At 39.3% G+C, this 19,630-nt stretch overlaps 1 protein-coding gene across 1 annotated transcript in view; it reads right to left on the minus strand.

The window, feature by feature from the left end:
• LOC111156624 (glycine decarboxylase) overlaps positions 1-19,630 on the minus strand; it is a 93,532-nt gene that overhangs the window by 56,803 nt on the left and 17,099 nt on the right. Inside the window, exons 3-8 of the mRNA XM_022517622.1 lie at positions 19,155-19,290; positions 12,459-12,623; positions 5,683-5,760; positions 4,514-4,661; positions 3,803-3,999; positions 975-1,071 (exon numbers count right to left, since the gene is read on the minus strand). Coding sequence (XP_022373330.1) covers positions 975-1,071; positions 3,803-3,999; positions 4,514-4,661; positions 5,683-5,760; positions 12,459-12,623; positions 19,155-19,290 — 821 coding nt within the window. The remainder of the gene's footprint in view (positions 1-974; positions 1,072-3,802; positions 4,000-4,513; positions 4,662-5,682; positions 5,761-12,458; positions 12,624-19,154; positions 19,291-19,630) is intronic.

The raw sequence follows: 19,630 nt of genomic DNA on the forward strand, positions 1-19,630 counted from the left end.
ATAGTAGTTGCAAAGGAAGGGGAAATATGCAAGCAGGGAATTCAACAAATGAGGGGTAAACTACAGAAAGTAATAGCATCACATAAAGTTCAATTTGTTATCAACAGAGGAAAAACTCTTGACAGCTGGCTCCTTCCTGTGATAACAGAAGAGCTCTTAACTAACTAAAAAGCAGCAGCCACCTTTTTGAGGCAATAAGACAAGAAAACCTACGGAGGAAACTAGTCCAAAGACCAAAGGCTATAGAACCAAATATAAGATCTTATTATCTACTGCCCCTGGAGAGTATTTCTAAAACCTGGTGGTGGTGCTTTCAGCCAATGCCCTAAGAGAAAAATGCACTGTACTGCCCACTGAGATGTCGAAGAGAGCTCTTTCTCTCACCCTGAAGGAGAAGATGGATCTAGAATGGACTGGTTGCTCAGGAAGAATCCTCCACCTAAGCCCAGAAACTGGCCTGGTCTCAAACACTACTCCCTCTGACATGAACCCTGGGCAACTTCCAAAATCATCAGAAACTTAGGAAGCTACTCCTCTTTTATTCCATCCTTTCAGGAATGTTTATCCTGAGTCCCGAACAAGAGTACCCCACAACCACCACCAAACAGTCAATCTTCATCACCCCTCAAGCATAGTCATGTTGCCTTCCTCACCACATTCCTAGAGGGCTTCCATTTCAACCCTAAGGAAAGTGCTCAGTCACATGCCACCCATAATGGACCTGGTCCAATGGCCAAGAACGCTAGAAACACTGAAGTATCACGTATATTCGTACATAGAGCTCCAGGAAAATACATTATATTTTGGTTCTGACAAGACCACAGGGCTTCTCTACCAATAAGATCACACCATTTCTGATGCAAACACTGGCCAGTAGGTGGTAAACGAATGAAAGAACAATTGAGTGAATGCATGAGCAGCTCATTTCTGTAGATTCTAAACGATTCAGTGCGCAAGGCAGGCATGTGATCTACCTGAGCTGTACAGATGTTGCTAGTAGCCTTGTCTCTCCGGATGTGTTGTTCCCTGGTTTGAAGAGCAAGACGATACACTTCTTTCCCAGTGGCATCTCTGGTCCGAGAATAAAATACTTAGTTAATACATATGATCATAGCACCAAGTTAATACATGTGATCATGGTCACAAATGGACCTATTTCTTTCCTTCCCAGCTTGAAAGGAACCCAGAAAATGTATTTGGCTGCAAGGCCATAAAGAAACAATTCCTAAGCCATCCTGTTTTAAATAGGACTAATAATTTTTAGTATACACTCTGAGGGAGGAACTGAGATATATACAGTAAGACTAGCAACCTTGAAAGGAAACTTCCCAGGAATTACCCAGACTAATATAATGATGGTGAATGAGGATTCAATTTAAAATTAAATTTAGAGAAAATTCAATTTCACTTTAAGCATCTTGGCAGACACAGAAAAAAAAAAAATATCTGACAAAGGAATCAACTTCTGCACTAGAATCTAAAGCAACTGTACTGCTACAAAGAAAAAGAATGTGGTGAGTCAACAAAGTGTACACCTGAAACTAGTATTACACTGTATGTTACCTGGATTTTAAGAACTTAAAAAAAGAATATTAATAATCTTACCACTTATCTCTAAGAAAAATTTTCCTTCTTTCCTAATATAATTAAGAATTTGGCTAGAGGCATCTGGGTAGTGCAGTTGGTTAAGCAACTGACTCTTGGTTTTTGCTCAGGTCACAATCTTAGGGTTGTGGGATCGAGCCCTGAGTAGGGCTCCTCACTCAGAGTCTGCTTGAGATTCTCTCTTGCTCTCCCTTTGTCCCTCCCACTCATGTTTCTCTCTCTCTCAAATAAATAAATAAATCTTTAATAAAGAGTCCTGAGATGGAGTTTGGAGTTGGGCTCCTTGCTTAGTGGAGAGCCTGCTTCTCCCTCTGCCTGCCACTCCCCTTGCTTGTGCTCTCTTCTCTCTTCTCTTTCTGACAAACAAATAAATCTTAAAAATAACATAATTTAAAAATTTTTTAAAAAAAGAAAGATTCAACAGTCCTGTCCTTTATTTCACCAAGCTCTGGGGTCCATTTTTCAGCAAGATAAGAAACTCAATACAAAAATCAGCAGATATGGGGCACCTGGGTGGCTCAGCTGTTAAGTGTCAGCCTTCAGCTCAGGTCATGATCCCAGAGTACTGGGATCAAGCCCCGCATCTGGCTCCTTGCTCAGCGGTGAACCTGTTTCTCCCCCTCCCTCTGCCTGCTGCTCCCCCTGTTTGTGTTCTCTCTTTATCTCTGTCAAATAAATAACTAAAATTAAAAATTTAAAAAAAAAAATCAGCAGACAGGAGGTCCTGGGTGGTTCAGTCAGTTAAGTGTCTGCCTTCAACTCAGGTCATGGATGATCCCAGGGTCCTGAGATGGAACCCCACATTAAGCTTCCCACTGAGCAAGGAGCCTGCTTCTTCCCCTCCTCTGCCTGCTGCTCCCCATGCTTGTGCTGTCAAATAAATAAATTACATGTTAAAAAAAAAAAAATCAGCAGATGGGATGCCTGGGAGGCTCAGTCAGTTAGACATCTGCCTTCAACTCAGATCATGATCCCAGAGTCTTGGTATGGAGCCCCACATCGGGCTCCTTGCTCAATGGGGAGCCTGCTCTCCCTCTGCCTGCCTCTCCCACTGCTCGTGCTCTTTCTCCCAGACAAATAAATACAATCTTTAAAAAAAATCAGCATACAACAATATATTAAATTCTTTTTAATTAGAAAATTTTCTGCCTCATTTCACCTGGTAAAGATACATCACTGAAAGAAGCAAATGTAAAAATAGTTGAAGAAACTGGGGCACCTGGGTGGTTAGGTGGGTTGAGCCTCTACCTTCAGCTCAGGTCATGATCTTGGGGTCCTTGGATCGAGCCCTGCATCAGGCTCTCTGCTTGGCAGGGAGCCTGCTTCCCCCTCTCTCTCTCTGACTGCCTCTCTGCCTACTTGTGATCTCTGTCAAATAAATAAATAAAATCTTTAAAAAAAAAAAAAAAAAAAAAGAGGGCACCTGGCTGGCTCAGTGGGTTAAGCTGCTGCCTTTGGCTCAGGTCATGATCTCAGGGTCCTGGGATCGAGTCCCGCATCAGCTCTCTGCTCAGCAGGGAGCCTGCTTCCCTCTCTCTCTCTCTCTGACTGCCTCTCTGCCTACTTGTGATCTCTGTCAAATAAATAAATAAAATCTTTAAAAAAAAAAAAAGAATACTTGAAGAAACTATTTTTACACTAAAAAGCGAGGTGCCTCTTGCTATTATGTGGTAAGCTGCTTTTCAAAAATTCAAATTATTCACTAATATAGACTATTCACTTAGGCTAATAAGTCTAACTTCAGTGAAAGGTCTAAAAGAGCATGCTAAATTTCCCCAGTAATAATCATGACATTCATCTAAATTCTTAATCTGAGGAGGTGTATCAATGAGAAGCACTTGAGAGAGTACATTTAGAAATTACCAGAAAAAACAAGTAGCAGACCTCTATGAAATAATGTAGATAACAGTGTGTACATGGTAATCTCTCACTGTGCGTGTCTTTTACCTAATTGTGTCGCATGATAATGCTTTTGAGAATGAAAGTGGTTAGATATAAAACACACCTAAAATGTCCAGTCTTTCAATGCTTTTGTCAACCTAATTAAATTAACTTATATGACTTCAATACCAATATGCTGTAAATTACCGTGCATGGCCCGATTAAACTCAGAGAAAAATCAACAATTTTTGTAATCAGACGAGACAGGGAAAACAATAAGCACAATCAAAAAGTGGAGAAACATGAGCTGCGTTACCTTGTTACCCCCACCATTCTCCCGGGCATCATCCTCACCAAGCTTTCTCTAACAGCAAAAAAGGCCGCATGCGGTCCGCCATAGCCCAGTGGCACTCCAAACCTCTGTGAGCTACCGAGGGCAATGTCCACCCCAAACTCTCCAGGAGGCCTCAAGATACACAGAGCTAAAAGGTCAGTAGCACAGCAGGCCAGGCTCTAGAAAGGACACAAGAGAGAACGTGGTGGTTAATTGTCACCTTCCCCTGAGAGCAGTTGGAGAGTAGTAAATTATGTTCAATATAAGCAGATAGACAGGGTTGTTTCATACTTGGTGAATTCCATTTACTCACTGATTCATTCAAAACTATTTACAAAGGGGCATCTGGGTGGCTCAGTCGGTTAAGCATCTGACTTCAGCTCAGATCATGATCTCAGGGTCCTGGGATCAAGCCCCACATTGAGCTCCTCACTCAGCAGGGGGCTTGCTTATCCCTCTCTTCCTGCTCCTCCCCCTCCTCATGCTCTCTCTCTCTCAGATAAATAAAATCTTAAAAAAAAAAAAAATTACTGAGTGCCAGGAATTAATGAACAAAATAAACTTGAAAAAAGGCAGGAAGGATAGAATTTAACATTCTAGGCGATACAGGTATAGAAACTAAGATGCATTAAAATCATTCATTCAAAGTTGGGACACACCTCCGTGGACCCCCACAAGGAGAGATTTGCCTACCCCAGTCTGATGAGCCCTCTCCACAAGCTCTGTGAAATCTTCCACCTTCCCCTCAGTGTCTGGATACTGGAAGAGCACTCCACTAACATCTTTTCCACTGAAGTCCATTTCATGGGGTAACTTCAGCTCAATGAGAACGCCATTGTATCTGGAAAGACAGAAGACAAAGAGCAATCATGCTTTTGATTTTCAAGAGAAAATAAAAATCCCTTACAATTTATTTTGAGTGATATAGTGTCTATATTCCATGTCCTTCCTCATTGTCCCCCACCCCACCTCATCCTGACACACACACGCACACATGTGCGTGTGCCCATCTCACACCTGACCTTTCATTGTTAACAGAGCTTCACACCATCTCAAGTGCTTCCAACAGCTTAGCTTCTGTTTCTCTCCTCCACCCTTACCACTCCCATTCCTCCTTTCCTGCTAGAACCTGCTCCTGAAAGGGTCAGGAACATGGCTTCCTAGGACTAAAGAACCCAACTTCAGACAGCAGTCACCACTTTCACCTGGGATCAGTTTTAGGTGAATGGAAAACCATCAATAAGACAAAGAGAAAGACCTTTCTTAACCATCCAGTTCCAACTATATGAGAACACCCCTTCTGAAGCGATGGTGGTTTGGGGTTGGGGAATATAATATTGCCCAGTCTTACAAGAAGAAAGCAAACAAATACACCGGCCAGGGATAGTTGTGCTGTGTTTATCTGATTACAGCACTAAACTAATATAGTACACTTGTTTTTGTCTATATCATACCACACCTAGGTTTTACTTAGATTCCCTATAAACTATGTTTGCAGTAGTATACCCTAGATTCTAACAATTGTGTGAGAATTCCATTTTCCCCCTACTTTTCAAACTTTCCAGAACATTGCTGAAATTATTTTAGTATTTTTAATTTTCTTTTAAAAAAAAAAGAAAACAAACAACATGGTTACTCAATATAAAGCAAAGGCAACTAAAGCCACTTCTATATTCTCCATTCTGACACATTTTACTTACAAGGCAAGATCTCAGGAAGACAGTGGGAGGGAAAGTAAAACTGAACAACCTCAATGTAAACCTGGTTCACCTCCAATCAATTTGAAAGTAACAGAGAGAAACAACAGAGATGAGTATGATATAGATTATCCCTGAGTTCAAAATATGATTGAAATTAATTACTTGGCTCGAGTCTGGACGACAGCTATTGTCTGTGGGTGGCAACGGGGGTCAACAAAAAATCTCTTCCTCTTGTTGTGTCTGTTGAAAAGGAAAATCACATTCAAACATGAACATTAAAGAAATCAAAGTGGCTTCTAAGAACGCAAAGCAAAGGTGGTACTTAGGGAAACTCTAAATGCAATGTAAAAAATGAGTCATTAATTCTACTGATCAGAATTCTACTGAAATCTAATTTCTATTCTTAAAAAGAAAACCAAAGGCCCAAAATAGAGTCACTTGTGCTAGGTTCATGTCACCAAACTGGGGCTTAATACATACCTGATTATAGTTTCAAACATCCCCAGTAATACAATCTTAATTGGTCAGCCTAGAATTTCCTGGTAAGCACCAATGAGGTGGTAATTCACCTAATAAGACCCTTTTTGTCCTCCAAAGGAAAGTGACATTGCTCTAAGTAATCCCTTTTTTGTTTGTAACTTCCTTAAAAACCTTTCTTCTTTCAGGGTAGTTGGGTGGCTCAGTCTGTTAAGTGTCTGCCTTTGGCTCAGGTCATGATTCCAGAGTCCTGGGATCAAGCTCCATGGTTAGGCTTTCTGCACAGTGGAGAATCTACTCCCTCCCCCTGCTCATGCTCTCTCCTTATCTCTCTCAAATAGAGAAAGAAAATCCTTAAAAAAATAAAATAAAATAAAAAAATAAAAACCTTTCTCTTTCAAACTGGACAGCAACATGTAAAAGAAAGAAACTGGACCACTTTCTTACATCATACACAAAAATAAGTTCAAAATGAGTAAAAGACCTACATATGAGACCTGAAACCACAACAATCCTGAAGAACACAGGCAGGAATGTCTTTGACATTGGCCAAAGCAACTTATTAGACATGTCAACTGAGGCAAGGGAAACAAAAGCAGAGATGAATGACTAGATCTTCATCAAGATAAAAAGCTTCTGCACAGCGAGGGAAACAATCAACAGAACTAAAAGGCAATCTACTGAAGAATCTACTGGGAGAAGACATTTGCAAATGACATATCTGATCCAAAATATATAAAGGACTTATAAAACTCAACAACCTAAAAGCAAATAATCCAGTTAAAAAATGGGCAGAAGATGTGAATAGACATTTTTCCAAAGAAGACATCCAGATGACTAAAGATACTCAAATCACTCATCATCAGGGAAATACAAATCAAAACTATAATGAGATATCATTTCACATCTGTCAGATGGCTAAAATCAACAACACAGGAAACAACAGGTCTTGGCAAGCATGTAGAGAAAGAGGAAGCCTCTTACACTGTTGGTGGGAATGCAAACTGGTACAGCCACTCTGGAAAACAGTACGGAGGCTCCTCAAAAAGTTAGCAGAATTGTCCTATAATCTAACAATTGCCATTACTAGGTATTTACCCAAAGGATATAAAAATACTGGTTCAAAAGGATACATGCACCCCAGTATTTATAGCAACATTATCAACAACAGCCAAATATGGAAACAGCTCAAGTGTCCATTGCCTGATGAATGGATCAAGAAGATTATACACACATACACACACACAAGCGCGCGTACAGACACACACGATGGGATATTACTTGGTCATAAAGAAAGAATGAAATCTTGCCATTTGCAGCGATGTGGATAAAGCTAGGGAGTATTGTGTTATGCCAAATAAGTCAATCAGAGAAAGACAAATACCATATGATTTCACTTATACGTGGAATTTAAGAAACAAAACAGATGAATGTAGGAGAAAAAAAAAGAGAGGAAAGCCAAGAAACAGGCTCCTAACCACAAAGAACAAACAGAGTTGTGGAGGGGCAATGGGTGGGGAATGGGCTGAATAGAGATGATGGGTATTAAGAAGGGCACTTGTTGGGTGCCTGGATGGCTCGGTTGTTTAAGCAACTGCCTTTGGCTCAGGTCATGATCCTGGAGTCCCAGGATCAAGTCCCACATCAGGCTCCCTGCTCAGCAGGGAGTTTGCTTCTCTCTCATACTCTCTCTCTCTCATTTTCTCTCTCTCTCTCTCTCAAATAAATAAATAAAAACTTTTAAAAAAAACAAAAAAAGATTTTAAGAAGGGTACTTATGAGTATTGGGTATTTTATATAAGTGATGAATCACTAAATTTTATACCCGAAACAAATATTACACTTTAACTAGAATTTAAATAAAAATTTGAAAAAAGAAATTAAATCATCAGATATTTTTTTAAAAATACCTTTCCCTTTCTGTAGCCCATTATCACTCTTTTCTATTTGCTAGATGAGATGCTGCCTAATGCATGACTCATTGAATAAAGCCAGTTAGATCTTCAAATTTACTCAGTTGAATTTGGGTTTTTGTTTTTTTTTTTTTTAAACACTATTCCAACCCTATTTAGCAAAATCAATCTTAAACTGGCTTAAATTTTTAAATATGTTAAGAGTTAAAAGAAATAAAAACAAGATGGGTGCCTGGGTGGCTAGTGGGTAAAGCCTCTGCCTTTGGCTCAGGTCAAGATCCCAGGACCTGGAATCGAGCCCCACACTGGGCTCTCTGCTCAGCAGGGAGCCTGCTTCCTCCTCTCTCTCTCTCTCTGTCTGCCTCTCTGTCTACTTGTGATCTCTATCTGTCAAATAAATAAATAAAATCTTTTAAAAAAAATTTAAAAAAAGGAAATAAAAACAGGATAATGACTGGGTACAAGTAGAAATAAAAAAAGGTTGAAATAAAAACATCTGAGAATTTTACTGCCAAAGAAGCATTTGGAGATTATCTAAACCAAATGTCCTCATTCATGAAAAGGACTCAGAGAAGAGACATGGGCAGTACCTTACAGCTAGAAAGGACCTAAATCCTGGGAGTTTTCTAAACGTTCATGATTTCAGGAAACAAAATTGATGGAGATTGTTAAAAAGAAAACCAAAATTTTTTTAAAAGGGGAGGGGCGTCACCCTGGCTTGGTCTTTGGGCATCTGCTTTTGGCTCAGGTCATGATCCAGGGTCATGGGATGGATCCCACCCCCCACCCCCCAACTGGCTCCCTGCTCAGCGGTAAGCCTGCTTCTCCCTCTTCCACTCCCCCTGCTTGTGTTCTATCTCTCACTGTCTCTCTGTCAAATAAAAAAAAGAAAACCAGAGGCCCAAAATGGTGTTTCTTGCACCAGGCCCAGTCACCAAACCAGGGCTTAATACCTAAGCTAACTGCAGTTTCAACCTCCTCCAGAAATGTAGTCTTAATAACTGAGTCAGGAATTTTCTGATAAGGACAAAGGAGGTAATCTGTCACGTGGGCTTTCTCCATCCACCAAAGGCTAGAAGCGGTCATCTGCATAATAAGACACCCTGTCATTCCCCCTAAGGGAAGGTGATCTTGCCTATCACATTCTTGCCCCACCCTCCTTCCTATAAAAAAAAAATCTTTCATTTGTATAACTCCTCAGGGAGCCTTTCTACCTGCTTGGTAGAATGCTGCCCAATTTGTGAACTGTTTAATAATAAAGCCAGTTCAGATATGCTTCAGATATGCTCAGTTGAATTTTGTTTTTTTTAATAGTATATAGAACAGTGCATGTATCATGAGCACATCGGGGTAGAAAGGATGGGGAACACGACATGTACATCGTGCTATGCATTTAATTTCCCAGAAAGATACACACTGACCAGTTAACAACAGCTTTCTCAGTGGAACAGGACTGAGAAACAGCAGGTTCACTTCATTATATTCTCTACTGTTTATATATTTTTCCACTCTGAACAGGTATTTTTATAATTAACATAAATTTAATAGAGGATTAAGTAGAGTTGGGTAGATACAAAAGAGATTAATTATCCAAAGCACAGTGCTCTTTACAGTGTGAACCTAAATTGGGATAAAAGAGCCATCTGTTTTTGGAAACAAAAACACTGCTATTTTAACTTTTATTTATTATTATTATTATTTTATTTATCTTTTCTAAAGATAAAAACCACAAAGCTACTTTTCAAGAGTCAAATTAAACATAGGCCCGAAGGTATGAGAATTAAGAGAGATAAAATAAATCGAGCATTTGCAGCGCTGTAGCTCATTAACTCAAATCAGTTCAGGACTGAACCCCTGAACCATCAACCAGAAAGGCCTTAGGTTCTTCAAGTATGAAATGGAAGCTTAGAAAGAGAGGTGGAGGGAGATGATGCAGCAGCAAGAAGGGGGATAAGGATGAGATAAGATGAAAATGTAAACAGCTGAGAACAGAGAAGCATTCTTTCTGGCTGTCCACCCTGGATCAGGTGAAAGAGTCTGAACCCACCTCTGCTGCTTGGGAAGCAGAATAACCTGTGGCTGGAAATTCAGAGCTTTCCATACCTGCTAAGCAAGTTTGTTTGGGGTTCACTACTGCAATGTTGTGATTTATAAGAAATATATATTTGGTCATGACCAAATTTTAATATCGAATACCAAATATTTCATATTTTCATTTATATTTAGCCTTCATCCACAGTTCTTGGCTCATAGCTCCCCAAACTTCCTAACTGTGGAGAACACAAAAATGTCTTTTTTAATGTTAATTAAATTTGGAAAATGTCCACGGATGGGGTTTGGTTGCCAATGGAACCGACTATGTGATTAGAGGGGTGGAACTTTTAGTCCTACTCCCTGACCTCAGAAGGAACAGGGACTGGAGGTCAAATCAATACCCAACTGCCAATGATTTAATCAATTCTGTTTATGTAATGAAGCCTTCATAAAACCCAAATGAACAGTGTTTGGAGAACTTTAGGTCAATGAATATGTGGCAATTGGAGGAGAATGGTGTACGCTGAGAGTGAGCATGGATGCTCCACACCTTTCCCACATAACTTGCCTTATGTAACTCTCCCATTTGGCTATTTCTGGTTTTTTCCTTAATAATAAACCAGTGATGGAGTAAGTAATGTTTTCCTGAGTTCTGTGAGTCGCTCCAGCAAATTAACTGAGGGTGTCCTGGGAACTTCTTGTTTATAGCCAGGCACTCAGAAGCAAAGAAAATAACATGGGCTTGCCACAGGCATATGAAGTGGGGTGGGGTGGAGTAGGGGTGGGGGCGGGGCAATCTTGTGAGACTGAACCCTTAACCCCTGGAATCCGATGCTATCTCTAGATAGATTGTGTCAGAATTGAGAGGAATTCTTAGACACCCTGCTGTTCTCAAAGAATCATTTGTTGGTATGGGGAAAACCTCCACACACATATTGGAATTGGTACCAGAACCAATTTAACCATCTCTATCTGGAAGCTAAGAAAGAGAGTTACATGGGCATTCAGAGCCAGAGGCACAAAATTTCAGACATACCATGAATATATGGGCAGATTTCCCAACCAGATGACATCTACGGGAGAATTCTACCAGGAAGGTAAGTTCAAAAGTACTCACAAGGCCAAGAACAAAGGAAGGTGAGGAACTGGAAAGCAACTGTTAACTCTATACCATGACCCAGCAGTTCTATTTCTAGAAACGCATCCTCAGGAAATAATCAGAACTTTAAAAAAAATTTTTATTTAGAACTATAAAATATTAAAAAATCAGAATTAAAAAAATTTTTATATGTTTCTTTTAAAAAGTTATTTTCTCAGTGTTCCAAGATTCAGTTTATGCACCACACCCAGTGCTCCATGCAATCAGAACTTTTTTTTTTTAAGATTTTATTTATTTATTTGACAGACAGAGATCGCAAGTAGGCAGAGAGTCAGGCAGAGAGAGAGGAAGGGAAGCAGCCTCCCTGCCAAGCAGAGAGCCTGATGAGGAGCTCGATCCCAGGACCCTGGGATCATGACCCGAGCCAAAGGCAGAGGCTTTAACCCACTGAGCCACCCAGGCGCCCCGCAATCAGAACTTTTGACAAAATTTATTCTAAAGATGTAAAACAATAGCATCTGTAACAATAAAAGATGGTATCAAAGTGAATGTGTAACAAAAGAGATGAGGTTACATAAATTATGGTACTTTCACGCGAGTAATACCAGGTAGTCAATAAAAGCCATGTCCTAGAAAGCTGACTAAAGCAAATCTTCTCACAATGTATTGTTAAATACAAGAAAACAAGGTATAAAACATTTAAGGACAACCTAAAACAATATGCTTCATGAAAGAAAATGGTATCTCAACAATACAGATCGCCAGTTCCTACACAATAACTGTTCTCCCCTTTACCAACAGGAACAGAACTCCAGAACGTAGGGGGCAGCAGTGCGCCCATCTAATAAAAGCGGCATTCCCCCAGGTCACATAGGTAGGGGTTGTCAATAAAGCATGAAGTTGTGAATGCAAGTTTCCAACAAACTCTTTCAAGAGGCCTTATTTAGCTAGCAGCACCCTTGCCCCTTTCCTCCTTCCTGGGTGCATGAGGTCATGGTTAAAGCCCCACCAGTCATCTTGTGACCATGAGGACAAAGGCCTCACACTGAAGATGGCACAGAGAGGGGAGCTTGATACTATCTCAGAGCTGCCCTAACATCCCTGAACTTAACACTATGGATGACCAGAGCCAACACAATGGATGAGAAGAGCCAAATGTTTTCTCATGTTAAATGGTAAACAATAGCAGCTTTAAAAAGCCACTTTTCTAAAGCTGCTACTATTGCAGATTTTTTGGTTCTCTCAGCTGACTGGTATAATGCTACTCTGTGTGTGTGTGTGTGTGTGTGTGTGTGTGTGTGTGTGTGTGTGTTTCTGAGACAGAGAGAGAGAGAATCACTGGACACCAATAGGGCCAGCTCTACCTGCACAACCGAAGAGACTGGAGAATGGCCCTTGGCCCATGGGCCTCTCACCTGTGGCATAGCTGCATCGCCTCTGCAGCTGCTGTGGCCTCATCCAGCAGGGATGCATTGGCCATGTCCATGCCCGTGATGTCGCACACCATGGTCTGGTAGTTTAGTAAACTCTCCAGTCTCCCCTGAGACACTTCTGGCTGGTATGGAGTATACTGGGTGATCCTGTGAAAGACACAAAGGCCATGTCCAAACTGTGACTTCACTATCAGAAAAGTGCATGAGATGTGTTCATTTTGGAATTCAGTAACTGGAATTAAGTTTGCCTTCTTTGAGAATTGTGTATTAGTAGGGATGCTTAGACTTAAATCACAGTAACAATATTATCTTTAGTTTGGGCATATTCAGTACTTACATTTCTATTTTTTAAGTTACTTTTTAATCTTACAGGTCTGTATTAATAATCTTATCATATGTTTGTGTTTTATTGTAACCTGGTTCTTAAATCCACGGGAGTTTACCTACGGTAATATAAACAGAAGTTTTACTTCCTGTTATCTTTCTTCTAGCTAAAAGCCTATCTCAATCACAGTCCACAATAGGAAAGCATCTAAGAATTTACTATCTATACTCAAAAGTGGTTTTTTTTTTAAGATTTTATTTATTTATTTGAGAGAGAGAGAGAGAATAAGAGAGAGAGAGAGCATAAGTGGAGAAGACCATCAAAGAATGACCTTTTCAGAGAGAGAAGCAGACTCCCTGTCGAGCAGGGAGCCCGATATAGGACTCAATTCTGGAACTCCAGGATCATGACCTGAGCTGAAGGCAGTTGCTTAACCCACTGAACCTCCCAGGTGCCCCACAAAAGTGTTGTTTTATGGGGATCTTTGTTTTTATACTAAGCAGTAGAAATTCTATGTGCTCCTAGGAAATTAAGAGAGGTCTATTTAAGAATCCTGACTATTCAGTTATTAAGAGTCTGGAGAAGTTAACTCTGCAGCTATCAAAATTCAAGGATATAAATGGTTAGAAGACAGCACAGCAAGAGTTTTAGTCTTGTATCCTCTAGTTATTAGCCAGAAATATTTCTTCAGGTATTTGAGCTAATCCATTTTGTACTTTCATCCTTTTTTCATTACTTCACTCATCCTACAAACTTTACTACAGGCCTGTAACCACCAAGAACTAGGCTATGTTCTGCTGATGATACATCATAAACAAATGGATAACAGTCCCTGAACTCAATAATATGCTGTCATGGGGAAAAAGAGATAAAAAATAAATGAAATCATTTCAGAGTGATAAATTTTTCTTAAGAAAATAAAATCAGGTTGATGAGGGAACAGGAGCCTGGCTGAGGACAAAGCAAAAGCTGGCACCTTGCACCCCCTCTCCACCCGCTCCCCTCGGTAATGTGTGTGACATTCCTCAGGCACCCCTGACTGCCATAAGCGAGAAACAAATAGTTAACTTGCAGAGATCACAATCCTACAAGACAGGAGTCTCCCTTGGTTTACAAATGTCCTAGAGATCTACAAACAAAGAAGTTACCTTATCAATAGCACAATTTCCAGAGGCAAATAATTCAGTTCCTCAAGCCCTAAAGTCACCCTCCCCTCCATAAACAAAATTGAAGGAGGCTGAGGTAGAAGGAAATGTAAATAAAGTTAAATTTCTTCCAAACCCAAATCTCACTAACCAGGACACTTGCTAGGAGAAATGTGAAACTTTATCTCTAGATCTCCAAGATAGTGTCGAGAATCATTCCCAAGCATATGGCCCATTGTTATACATCTAAAGGGTCTCACAAGAAGATTTTTACTACTAGTAATAACTAACCTTTCTCCCAACAATAGCTAGCCCCTCAAGGTCCTGGAGACCTTGCTTCCAAAATTCCTTAGAGACTAACATCACCCCCTTTGTTCTCACCTACCCAACTCCTGTGTATATAATCAGCCACTCCTCAGGATAACAGGGCAGCAGCTCTTCCTGCCCACGAGTCCTGTCCCCGTGCTTTAATAAACCACCATTTTGCACCAAAGATGTCTCAAGAATTCTTTCTTGGTCATCGGCTCCGGACCTCGGCCCACCAAACTTCACCTAGGTTCTAGAACTTCATCAAGGTGATATGATAGAGGGTGACTGAGGACTCGTGACACAGTTGCTATCTTTTCACCCAGAATCCATTCACTCTACCACCAAAGTGGGTCAGACTGGCATCCATGCTCCCACATGTGATTGACATTGTTTTATAATTCTATTGTTTTTGTTCTCCTAAGCCAGAAAAGTATTTGGAAAAAAAAATTTTTTTTTTCAAGCCCTATCCCTTTCTGTCTTGCTCTGGTAATCATGTGCAGGATATTTCCATCCTTTTTCTTTCCTTTCTGAAGGCTTTGAAACCAATACTTCTTATGTTTGAGGGGGAGTGGGTGGGGGAACTTGCCTAACCAAGCAGTCCAACGTCAAGAGTTTGAAATAATTTTAAAACTTTTAACTGGCATAGTTGTGTGTGTGTGTATGTGTGTAGGTGTATAGCAGAGTACATTTTTGCTCCAGTTAACTCCTTGAACAGCCTGGCTTAGCAACTATAAACCAGTTTGCCAAATTCTAAGTGGGTGGTGAACTGGAATGAATGAGGCACACAATACATGTTGTAGACAAAGTAGAAAAGGAATCTGAGTAGAAAAGGGGTCACACAAAAGGCACAGACAAGAAGCAATTGTGACCTCACATCCGATAAGACTTTCACACACAGCATGGCCTGCCACCACAAAGACATGCTTAGATTGCCTGGCTATCTGGAACTTTCATTTTATTCAGAGTCATTATTTTACATATAGATAAACACACAAACTTGTTCGGGCACACACGTGAGCATACACAAATTAACTGGTCCATCCAATAAATGGGAAAGATTAGGAATACCCATGGACACAACATATACAACAGGAATAGAGACAGCAATATTCCAAAGAATTCATCACAGCACTGAATATTGAAAAAGAAGTAATAACAACAACAACAAAAAAAGCAACAAAATTAAGTGTTCACTGAAAAGAGAATTATGCATACATAATACTACACATTTATTAAAAATAATGCATAAAAGAATAATTCCTGACATGAAGATGCTCCTAATATATGTATTTAAAAAGAACAAGTGTCAAATACCATGATCCCATTTTTGTAAATTTGACCTTTCTTCTGATTATCTTACACCTTTTTATTATAAAAATTTGGAAAATTCAGATGAGAAAATAAAATCACCCATTATCTGAAAACTCCCAAGATAACAACAGTTACCATTCAAATGCATTTCTTTTCAATGTTTTTTTTCTCTTTTATGACAGGCACACTCAAGTATGTTGCCCATTTTTCTGTTGTAGTATCTGCCCCCTCTTTATTTGTGACTTTTCTTTAGAATTCTTGTTTCTCCAGCTTTATTGAGATAATCAAGAAAACAGTATATATTTAAAGTGTACAGGGGCACCTGGCTGGCTCAGTCAGTAGAAGGTCCTACTCCTAATTTCAGGGTGGTAAGTTCAAGCCCCACACTGGGTGTGGAGCCTACTTAATAAAATAAAATAAGAAAAAATAAAATACATAATATAATGATTTGATATACATATTTTGGTAGATGATTATCATAATCAAGCTAATTAATTTACTCTTTCTACACCATAATCATATTTATACTTAAAATAAGATTATGCTCTGTGTGAAGTTTTATGCCATTTTATTTGTTAACAGTATCCCATGAACAATTTCTAATAACTTTAATAATGTTCAATGACATAATTTTAACTGTTATATAGCATTAAATCATCTTATTTACCATAATTTATTTAAGTACCCTCAAATTAAGTACCCTATGTCTTATTTCCTTCAGAAAAATTGCTAGAAGTAGAATTTTGAACTATATATGATAATTAATTTTAAGGTTCTCAGTACATATCGTCATGTTCCTCTCCAGAAAGATCATACTCTTCTGTACTCTATTTAGTACTATAGTGATTCACACATTTCCCTGCATTATCATGATACTAGTATTAAGAAGCCCTGGGTTTCAACCTTAATTCTTTAACGTACTACCTGTGAATTGGGACAAGTAACCAAATCTCTCTCTCCTAAGAGAAATTGGGATATGAATGAAGATAACGTCACCTATATCATTATGTTCTTAGCATTCAAAGGAGGTTAATATATATAAAGCATTTGGAAATGGTAAAATCCTGCCCAAATATTAGTTGTCTTAAAAAAGTTTTTTTTCCATTATTTTGATCTTTAAGAGGATTTACTCACAATTCTGCTCAGATATTAAGTATTCCTATTTGGAAAGGTTTTTTTCTGAAATTTTATCACATCTTAGTCAGCTTCACATTGCCTATTCTTCCTCCAACTAGATCCCCAAATACACTAGTTTCTCTTCCTGAATATTCTTATTCTTTCAAAGGTGTTGTGCCAGTTCTCAAGGTAGAAACTGCAGTTTTTTTGAGCCCAAATCATGATCAATTCCCATTAATCTTCCTTCCAATGCCCCATATCCACAACTTGCCCTTTGTTATCTTACTGCCCTAATGCTGTGCTTAAAAGAGGAACTTACTGAAGATCTGTTGTGCAGAAGTGTGTAGTATTTGACTTCCCTTTTTAAATGGAGATGGCTCCCTGTTACCTGCAGGAAAAAACCCCAGCCGTCCCAAGTACAGTCCTCCATACCTGAGACACACTGTTTGTTTGATAACAGACTTTGAGATTTAATATTTTCTTCTCTTGCCAGCTTTTCTCATCTTGCTCAACACTCTAATAAGCCCAAACTTAGACTGAAGGTAATTAGTCCTGCTAAAGGTAGAGAGTTTTATAATTGTTTTCTTGCAAAAATAAATATATGATCCCACTTCTTTTATTTGTGAGCTTCTTTTAGTCTACACATTTTCTGGACGACTAAAATAACAGGTATTAAAGGTCTTAACAAGCCTCTATTAAAAAACTCAGGACAGTGAGTCTGAGGCCCAAGGACACTAATAATTAACCCTCATTTCAGGAGAAAAATGCTAACACGGACCTGCTGTCATCTATACAAAGGTTTTGCTGACTCAATTAGGCAAAATGTGGTGATTAAGATGGGGTGTCTGTGACCTACATTTTCTACTTCTTCTTTTGTTTAAAGATTTTATTTTTAAATAATCTCTACACCCAGCATGGGGCTCAAACGCCCCACACTGAGATCAAGAGTCTCATCCTCTACCGACAGAGCCAGCCAGGCATCCCTACATTTTCTTTATTTCAACTGACTAACTCAATTCATTTCTGCTTCTAGATGTATTTTAATATATTTTTAAAGCATCTGCACATCCAAGAAAGCATTTTATCTGGCTCAAACAAGATGCTTGATATATTTAACATGGCATTAACATTTATCCCAAAATAATCAGTATTTTCTACGATTTTGGGCTGTGACATTCTTGTGGGATTGAGAAAGGAGGAGGTAGTGCAGTAGGACAAACATTCATGAGATTCTCTCCTTTTAATCCCAGCGCCAAAGTTACTCAGAACAGAAATAGCCAGCCACAAGGAAAATATAAGTCTTTTTCTATTAGTTACTGATGTTACCAGCCGTGAAAGATTTGTTTTAACAGTGGACCCCATAAAATAAAATTCTGGACCTGATGTAAATTTTCTTGTAAGAGCAAAAATGTTTGTATTCTTTTGAAGCTATGTTGTCCATTTATTTTCACCTCACGTCACCGGAATTTGTTGGTTCTGTCTCTATGGAAACCATTCAGAAGGGTGATGCTGTGAAATCTCCTCACCCTCATGTGCACAGCCCTCTCTATCAGTGCTGGTGAAGTACAGTATTACCCTCTGAGATTCAAATCAACTTTCAGTGAATGGAAAGGAACAACATTTAAAATCTGCCCCAAAACCAAGACTAAAAAAGCAAAACAACATTGTTTCCCTCTCAAAATGCTGGCAGCTCCTAAAGTAAATTAACACATCCACTCACAGCCAGGAAGCAATATGGTGAATATTCTCTATGGCCACCAAGAGTGAAGGGCTCTGGCCAGTATACAGAGAGCTAAAATGCTGCAGCTCATTCATGTACTTTTGAGGCTTATTTTGTAAGGGGAAAGACGGGCCATTTGCTTTTGAAATCAAACTTGGAGTTCAACCATGCAAACTTTTGTCAATACCACAGTGGAAAAGAAACCTCAGCAGTGCAAATTATTCGCACACACACTAAAAGCAAAAAAAAAAAAAAACAAAAACAAAAAGCACCTAGTTCTTTGATGGTTCTTTCCTGTTCTCCTACTAATGAAGAAATGGAGCATATTGAAACTAAAAGCTCTGGCCAGGAGGCGGGAGTGATTAGGCCAATAAAGCTGGCTCCTCTAATGATGGGACATGAGCGACTTCATCCAGGACAAAGCACTCTGATGAACCAGGACTGCTTTGCTATTCAAAAGCAGAAAAAGATACAAAGGTGCTGTGCTTCTCATCCATCCAGGCTAACCTCTGCCCTAATCTAGACAAATGCTTTTGTGCCTCAGAACTGTAGGTGTGAACTTGAGGCAGCAGATGAGGACGGTGTGTATTGATGGCCAACACAATGTCAACTCCTCACAGACTCAAACACACAGAAACCAACTTGTGTGGGGAAATGGGGAAAAAACAAGCTTGTGTGGGGAAATGGGGAAATGGGGAAACTCACGCAGATCAAAACACAGTACTCCTGTTTTCAATCTAGTAATACATTACCATCCTGCATTCCCCAGTAAATTCCGCAAAATCGTCTGTGGCACGGAGCAGTTATAATAGCCCATGCCCATATACGATCTCCAGATCTTGTTTTTGCTGGAAATGGCATGCAGAGTTGTAAGGATTTCATTTTCACCTGATTACAAAAAAGAGAGAAATATTATAAGCAGAAAAACATCTCAAAAGAGAACTCTAACTATAGTGTAAGAACTTTGTTTTCTTTGAATATATATATAAAAACAGTTATATGAAAAATATAAGAATCAATCTCCCAACAATACTACGTAGTGCATGCAGAAATTTTAAAAAATCCCAAAACAGCACTCAATTACCACTCCAGTTTGGTTCCCCATTAACTTTTTTTTGGCTCTTCTTTTTTTGGCTTTGTTAGACTTGCCCAATTTTAATATTTGCCTCATTCTGAGTTTCTACTGTTCCCTTTACATTTCTATGGTATTTACATTTTCTACTTTCTT

Source organism: Enhydra lutris, unplaced genomic scaffold (assembly GCF_002288905.1).
Source record: "Enhydra lutris kenyoni isolate GAN:26980312 unplaced genomic scaffold, ASM228890v2 scaffoldscaffold47, whole genome shotgun sequence".
NCBI classification, from domain to species: Eukaryota; Metazoa; Chordata; class Mammalia; order Carnivora; family Mustelidae; genus Enhydra; species Enhydra lutris.